This window comes from Pezoporus flaviventris, unplaced genomic scaffold, assembly GCF_033815535.1.
Source record: "Pezoporus flaviventris isolate CSIRO_AGI_PZ_B2104156 unplaced genomic scaffold, CSIRO_AGI_Pfla_v1 ptg000256l, whole genome shotgun sequence".
NCBI lineage: Eukaryota > Metazoa > Chordata > Aves > Psittaciformes > Psittacidae > Pezoporus > Pezoporus flaviventris.
Window position 1 is genome coordinate 1 of NW_026892803.1, and position 8484 is coordinate 8484.

General features: G+C 59.4%; 1 protein-coding gene across 3 annotated transcripts; it reads left to right on the top strand.

The window, feature by feature from the left end:
• Nucleotides 1-148: 148 nt before the first annotated feature.
• Nucleotides 149-8433, top strand: LOC133263218 (voltage-gated potassium channel subunit beta-3-like). Of its 3 annotated transcripts, none has more exons than XM_061442929.1 (12): nucleotides 149-257; nucleotides 344-388; nucleotides 1948-1992; nucleotides 2236-2273; nucleotides 2826-2912; nucleotides 3034-3069; nucleotides 4905-4990; nucleotides 5531-5624; nucleotides 6228-6313; nucleotides 6736-6823; nucleotides 7012-7100; nucleotides 8307-8433. In XM_061442929.1, the coding sequence occupies exons 1-12, from the start codon at nucleotides 166-168 to the stop codon at nucleotides 8376-8378; spliced, it is 858 nt and encodes a 285-aa protein (XP_061298913.1). In that variant the 5' UTR covers nucleotides 149-165; the 3' UTR covers nucleotides 8379-8433. The 3 variants fall into 3 exon arrangements, with proteins under 3 accessions (XP_061298913.1, XP_061298914.1, XP_061298915.1); XM_061442930.1 differs by having other exon boundaries at nucleotides 6754-6823; XM_061442931.1 differs by lacking the exon at nucleotides 3034-3069.
• Nucleotides 8434-8484: the final 51 nt, after the last annotated feature.

The window sequence follows — 8484 nt, forward strand, 5'->3', positions numbered from 1 at the left end:
TGGTACCACCTCCCCATAGCTCCCCCCCCATAGCCGCCCCCCATAGCCCCAATGGTAGTACCCCCCCATAGCCCCCCCCATAGCCCCCAATGGTACCACCCCCCCATAGCCCCCCCCATACCCCCCAATGGTACCAACCCCCCATAGCCCCCCCCATAGCCCCCAATGGTACAGCCCCTCCTGCCCCTGTCCAAGGTGCTGACCGCAGCCTATGACAGCGGGGTCACCCTCTTCGACGTCACCGAGGCCTCCGGAAGGTACCAATGGGAAGGGGGGGGGGACACCCCCACTATGGACCCCCACATGAGCCCCAATGGTATCGTCCCATTCCCCCCCCCCATAGGGCTGAGATGCTGCTGGGCGAGGTCCTAAGGAGCAAAGGATGGAGGTGGGGGGGTCCCTGTGGGTGCTATTTGGGGTCGCTATGTGGGGCTATAGGGGGTTTTATGGGGTTCCTAATGGGTGCTATGGGGTTCCTGTGGGGGGCTCTAGGGGGTTCATGGGGTTCCTATGGGTGCTATGGGGTGCTATGGTGTCCCTATGGGTTCTGTGGGGTCCCTATGGGGGGCTGTAGGGGGTCTATTGGGTCCCTGTGGGTGCTATGGGGTCCCTCTGGGGGGCTATAGGGGGTCTATGGGGTTCCTAAGGGGTCCCTATGGGGGGGTAGGGGGGGTCTATGGGGTTCCTATGTGTTCTATGGGGTGCTATGGGGTCACTATGGGATGCTATGGGGTCCCTATAGGGGGTATAGGGGGTCTATGCAGTCCCTGTGGGGGGCTATAGAGGGGTGTATTGGGTCTCTGTGGGTCCCTATGGGTGCTGTGGGGTCCCTATGGGGTGCTATAGGGGCGTCTGTGGGGCCCCTATGGGGTGCTCTGGGGTCCCTATGGGGCTATAGGGGGGTCTATGGGGTTCCTATGGGTGCTATGGGGTCCCTATGGGGGCTATAGGGGGGTCTATGGGGGTGCTATGGGGGTCCCTATGGGGGGCTGCAGGGGCGTCTATAGGGTCCCTATGGGTTCTATGGGGTGCTATGGGGCCCCTATGCGGGGCTATAGTGGTGTCTATGGGGTTCTATGGGGTGCTATAAGGGGTCTATGGGGGGCTATAGGGGGTCTATGGGGTCCCTATGGGGGGCTATAGGGGGGTCTATGCAGTCCCTATGGGTTCCATGAGGTACTGTGGGGTCCCTATGCGGGGCTGTAGGGGTGTCTTTGGGGTGCCTATGGGGTGCTATGGGGTCCCTAATGGGGGCTGTAGAGGGGTCTGTTGGGTCCCTATGGGGTGCTATGGGGTCCCTAAGGGGGGCTGTAGAGGGGTCTATTGGGTCCCTATGGGGGGCTGTAGGGGGGTCTTTGGGGTCCCTATGGGGGGCTATCGGGGGGTCTGTGGGGTCCCTATGGGTGCTATGGGGTTCCTGTGGGGCTATAGGGGGGTCTGTGGGGTCCCTATGGGTTCTTTGGGGTGCTATGGGATCCCTACAGGGGCTATAGGGGGGTGTAAGGGGTCCCTATGGGTTCTATGGGGTGCTATGGGGTCCCCATGGGGGGCTATAAGGGGGTCAATGGGATTCCTATGGGGTGCTATGGGGCAATGGGGGTGTCTATGGGGTGATGGCGAGTCTATGAGGGGTCCCTATGGGGTGCTATGGGGCAGCTTAGGGTGATGGGAGCTGTGTATGGGGTGATGGGGTGTCTATGTGGCAGGCATGGGGTGCTGTGTGTCATTATGGGGCAATATGGGGTGCTTTGGCGTGTCGAGGATGCTATGGGGCGCTGTGGAGTTCTGTGGGGTGTCTATGGGGTGCTGTAGGCACTATGGGGTGTTACAGGTTCTATGGGGCGCTATGGGGTTCTATGGGGTGCTATGGGGTTCTGTGGGGTGCTATGGGGTTCTGTGGGTTTTATGGGGCGCTATGGGGTGCTGACTCCTCTTCCCCCACCCCAGACGCTCCAGTTACGTCATCACCACGAGGGTCTTCTGGGGGGGGCAGTGAGTACCCACAATGCACTGCGGGGGCCTATGGGGCACAAGGGGGGTTATGGGGCAGGAGGGGGGCTATGGGGCACAAGGCGGGGTTATGGGACAGGAGAAGGGGATGTGGGTTAGGAGGGGGCTATGGGGCAGGACGGGGGCTGTGGGGCACAAGGGGGTTTATGGGGCTGGAGGGGGCAGTGGGGCAGGAGGCGGTCGCTATGGGGCAGCAGTGGGGTGATGCCATCTCTGTCCCCCAAGGGCTGACCGGAGCCTCTCACGGAAGCAAGTCCTGGAGGGTGAGTTATGGGGCAGTGCTATGGGGCATTGGGGTGCTATAGGGAAGGTCTATGGGGCAGGGGATACTATGGGGCACGCTATGGGGCAGGGGATGCTATGGGGCACTCTATGGGGCAGGGGATCCTATGGGGCACACTATGGGGCAGGGGATACTATGGGGCACGCTATGGGGCAGAGGACGCTATGGGGCACTCGATGGGGGAGGGCATGCTATGGGGCAGGGGATGCTATGGGCCACACTATGGGGCAGGGAATGCTATGGGCCACACTATGGGGCAGGGAATGCTATGGGTCACGCTATGGGGGAGGGGATGCTATGGGGCACTCTATGGGGGCAGGGGATGCTATGGGGCACTCTATGGGGCAGGGGATGCTATGGGGCACTCTATGGGGGCAGGGGATGCTATGGGGCACTCTATGGGGCAGGGGATGCTATGGGGCACTCTATGGGGGCAGGGGATGCTATGGGGCACTCTATGGGGCAGGGGATGCTATGGGGCACTCTATGGGGCAGGGGATGCTATGGGGCACGCTATGGGTCACATCCCCAGGCCTCCAGGGGTCGCTCCAGCGGCTGCAGCTCGACTACGTTGACGTCATCTTCGCGGGGCCCCGCCCAGGCCCCGCCCAGACCGAAGGTGAGGCCACGCCCCCTCCCCCAGAGGCCCCGCCCCTTTACATAGGTCACACTCCCTCTCCAAGGCCCCGCCCCCTGCTCTTAGGCCCCGCCCCCTCACGTGTCTCTGCTTCACCCCACAGGGCCCGACCCGACCCTGCGCCTCCTGCGGCTGGAAGGTACCAAGAGCCCCATAGAGACCATAGAGACCCATAGAGACCCATAGAGACCATAGAGACCCATAGAGACCCATAGAGACCATAGAGACCCATAGAGACCATAGAGACCCATAGAGACCCATAGAAACCATAGAGAGCCTATAGAGACCCATAGAGACCGTAGTCCAGATAGACCCCCATAGATCCCCATAGCCCCCCATAGACCCCATAGACTCCCATAGACCCCATACAGCCCCATAGACCCCATAGCCGCCCACAGATATCCATAGACCCGCATAGACCCCCATAAGCCCCATAGATCCCGAAAGCCCCCCATAGACCCCATAGACTCCCATAGACCCCATACACCCCCACAGACCCCATAGCTGCTCACAGATATCCATAGGCCCCCATAGACCCCATAAGCCCCACAGATCCCCAAAGCCCCCCCCAGACACCCATAGAAACCCATAGACCCTCATAGACCCCCATAGACCTCCATAGAGACCATAGAGAGCCTATAGAGACCCATAGAGACCCCATAGAGCCCCAGAGACCCATAGAGACCATACAGAGCCTATAGAGACCCATAGAGAGCCCTAGAGACCCCATAGAGACCCATAGAGACCCATAGACCCCATAGACCCCCATAGACCCCCATAGAGACCCATAAAGACCCATAGACCCCATAGACCCCCATAGACCCCCATAGACCCCATAGACCCCCATAGCCCCCCATAGACCCCGTAGACTCCCATAGACCTCCATACCTCCCATAGACCCCCATAGACCCCATAGACACCCATAGACCCCCGTAGACCCCATAGAACCCCATAGACCCCCGTAGACCCCATTGACCCTGTAGACCCCTATAGGCACCCATGACCCCCATAGACGCCCATAGATCTCCATAGACCCCAGAGAACCCCATAGACCCCCATAGACACCATAGACCCCATAGCCCCCCGTACCCCCCATAGCCTGCCATAGACCCCCATAGACCCCATAGACCCTCATAGCCCCCCATAGCATCCCATAACCCCCCATAGCCTGCCATAGACCCCCATAGACCCCATAGACCCTCATAGCCCCCCATAGCATCCCATAACCCCCCATAGCCTACCATAGACCCCCATAGACCCCATAGACCCTCATAGCCCCCCATAGCATCCCATAGCCCCCCATAGCCTGCCATAGACCCCCATAGACCCCATAGACCCTCATAGCCCCCCATAGCATCCCATAGCCCCCCATAGACCCCCATAGCCCCCCATAGACTCTATAGACCCCCATAGATCCACATAGACCCACGTAGACCCCATAGACCCCCATAAACCCCCATAGACCCCTATAGCCCCCCATAGACTCTATAGACCCCCATAGACCCACGTAGACCCCATAGACCCCCATAAACCCCCATAGACACCCATAGACCCCCATAGACATCCATAGCCCCCTACAGAGTCTGTAGACCCCCATAGACACCATAGACCCCGTAGCCCCCCATAGCACGCCACAGACCCCCATAGACCCTCATAGCCCCCCATAGACATCCATAGACCCCCATAGCCCCCCATAGACTCTATAGACCCCCATAGACACTCATAGACCCCCATCGACCCCCATAGACCCCCATAGAACCCATAGACCCCCATAGACCCCAAAGCCCGCCATAGCACCCCATAGACCCCATAGACCCCCATATACCCCCATAGACCCCATAGACACCCATAGACCCCCATAGACCCCATAGACCCCCATCGACCCCCATAGACCCCATAGACACCCACAGACCCCCATAGACCCCCATTGCCCTCAGTGGGGCCCGTAGTGACTGCCCCACCCCTCCCCCACAGAGCTGGTGCGCGTCATGAGTGACGTCATCAACCGGGGACTGGCGCTGTATTGGGGCACAGCGGGGGGCGCGCCTGGTGACGTCATGGTGGGGACATCATGGGGGGGGGGTATGGGGTATTATGGGGTGGGGGGTGTGGGGTATGGGATATGGGTCATGGGATATGGGGTGTGGGGTGTGGGGTGTGGGGCATGGGATATGGGGTGTGGGGTATGGGATATGGGGTATGGGGTGTGGGATATGGGTCATGGGATACGGGGTATGGGATATGGGGTGTGGGGTGTGGGGCATGGGATATGGGGGATGGGGTGTGGGGTATGGGATATGGGGTATGGGATATGGGGGATGGGGTGTGGGGTGTGGGATGTGGGGTATGGGATATGGGATATGGGGGATGGGATATGGGGTATGGGGTGTGGGGTATGGGATGTGGGGTAAGGAATATGGGGTGTGGGGTGTGGGATATGGGGTTGGGGGGATGGGGTGTGGGATGTGGGGTGTGGGATATGGGGTGTGGAGTATGGGGTGTGGGATGGGGTATGGGGTTTGGGATATGGGGTGTGGGGTGTGGGTTATGGGATATGGGGTATGGGCTATTATGGGATGTGGGCACGGTCTCCCCCCCAGGACACCTTCGCTGTTGCCCGTCAGTTCAACCTGGTGGCCCCCGTGTGCCAGTGGGCGGAGCTTCCGCCGGAGCCCCGCCTCTTCCGGCAGCTCGGTGCGGGGGGGGGGGGGGGGGGGGCGCACCCATGGGGGTCAATGAGGGCCAATGGGGGTCAATGAGGGTCAGTGGGGGCCAATGGGGGCCAGTGGGGGTCAATGAGGGTAAATGGGGGTCAATGAGAGTCAATGGGGGTCAGTGGGGGTCAATGAGGGTCAATGGGGGCCAATGGTGGTCAATGGGGGCCAATGAGGGTCAATGGGGGCCAATGGGAGTCAATGGGGGTCAATGAGGGTCAGTGGGGGCCAGTGGTGGTCAATGGGGGCCAGTGAGGGTCAATGGTGGTCAATGGGGGCCAATGAGGGTCAATGGGGGTCAGTGAGGGTCAGTGGGGCCCAAAGGGTGCCAATGGGGGTCAATGGGGGTCAGTGGGGCCCAATGGGGGCCAATGGGAGTCAATGGGGACCAATGGGGGTCAATGAGCATCAGTGGGGTTCAGTGGAGTTTTATAGGATCAACGGGAGTCTATGAGTGTCAATGGGGGTCTATGGGGTCAATGCTGTTCTATGGGGGTCAATGGGGTGGGGGCAGCTATAGGTGTTCAATGGGGGGCCCATGGGGTGGGTGCTATGGGGCAGGAGTCATTCTGGTGTCCACCAGGCCTGGGTGCTGTCACTTGGTCCCCATTGGCCCCAGGCCCTGGCCTAGAGGAGGAGCCGCTGCCCCATGGGCGCCCCATAGGCAAGGTGGGTCTGTGTGTGTCTGTATCCCATACCCCATATCCTGTACCCCATATCCCATATCCCATACCCCATATCCCATACCCCCTATCACATACCCCATATCCTATACCCCATATCCCATACCCCACATCTCATATCCCATACCCCATATCCCATACCCCATATCCCATACCCCACATCCCATACCCCATACCCCATATCCCATACCCCATACCCCATACCCATATCCCACATCCCATATCCCATACCCCATATCCCATACCCCACATCCCATATCCCATACCCCATACCTGTATCCCACATCCCATATCCCATACCCCATACCTATATCCCACATCCTATACAACATACCCATATCCCATACCCCATACCCGTATCCCACATCCCATATCCCATACCCCATATCCCATACCCCATGTTCCCAGGCTATGGGGCGCCGGCAGCCATTGAAGGTTGAGGACCTGCAGCCATTGGCCCAACGCTTGGGCTGTTCGGTGTCCCAGTTGGGCATTGGTGAGTATTATGGGATATGGGATATGGGGCATGGGATGTAGGGTATGGGATGTAGGGTACAGGGTATGGGATATGGGATGTGGGGTATAGGGTATGGGATATGGGGGGTGGGATATGGGGTATGGGGTGTGGGCCATTGACTCTATGGGGTCTATGGGGTGACACGTGTGACGTGGGGGTGTCCCCAGCCTGGTCTCTGCGGGCCGAGGGCGTCAGCTCAGTGCTGGTGGGCGCTGAGACCCCCGAAGTGCTGCAGGAGCAGCTCCAGGCCCTGCAGGTGAGGGGGGACATTGGGGTCCCATTGGGTCATTGGGGTCCTCATTAGGTCATTGGGGTCCCATTGGGTCATTGGGGTCCTCATTGGGTCATTGGGGTCCTCACTGGGTCATTGGGGTCCCATTGGGACACTGGGGTCCTCATTGGGTCATTGGGGTCCCCATTGGGTCATTGGGGTCTTCATTGGGTCATTGGTGTCCCATTGGGACATTGGGGTCCTCATTGGGTCATTGGTGTCCCATTGGGACATTGGGGTCCTCATTGGGTCATTGGGGACCTCACTGGGTCATTGGGATCCCATTGGGACATTGGGGTCCTCATTGGGTCATTGGGCTCCCATTGGGTCATTGGGGTCGCATTGGGACATTGGGGTCCTCATTGGGTCATTGCAGTCCCCATTAAGTCATTGGGGTTCCATTGGGACATTGGGGTCCCCATTGGGTCATTGGGGTCCCCATTGGGTCATTGGGGTCCCATTGGGTCGTAGGGGTCCTCATTGTGTCATTCGGGTCTCCATTGGGACATTTGGGTACCATTGGGACGTTGGGGTCCCATTGGGACATTGGGGTACCATTAGGTCATTGGGGTCCCCATTGGGTCATTGGGGTCCCATTGGGTCATAGGGGTTTTCATTGTGTCATTGGGTTCCCATTTGGTCAGTGGGGTCCTCATTTGGTCATTGGGGTCCTCATTGGGGTCCTCATTGGGTCATTGGGGTCCTCACTGAGTCATTGGTCTCCAATTGGCTCATTGGGGTCCTCATTGGGTCATTGGGGTCCCCACTGGGTCATTGGGGTCCCCATGGGGTCCCTTAAGTCCTCATTGATGTCCCCATTGAGGATCGCATTTACATCCCCATTGATGCCCCCATTGATGTCCCCATTGACATCCCCATTGATGTCCTCATTGACATCCCCATTGATGCCCCCTTTGATGTCCCCATTGACATCCCCATTGATGTTCCCATTGACATCCCCATTGATGTCCCCATTGACGTCCCCATTGATGTCCCCATTGACGCCCCCATTGATGCCCCCTTTGACGGCCCCACTGATGTCCCCATTGATGTCCTCATTGACATCCCCATTGATGTTCCCATTGACATCCCCATTGACGTCCCCATTGATGTCCCCATTGACGCCCCCATTGATGCCCCCTTTGACGGCCCCACTGATGTCCCCATTGATGTCCCCATTGATGTCCCCAGGTCCTGCCCCACCTCAGCCCCGCGACCCTACAGGAGCTCGACACCCTGCTGGGGGGAGCGGCGCCTCCGTAGGCCCCGCCCCTCACCTCCCATTGGCTGCCTCCTGCATGAGCCCGGTCCCTCATCCAATCCCCACCCCTACAGCCAATGGGCTAGCGTAGCGGGGGCGTGGCCTCCC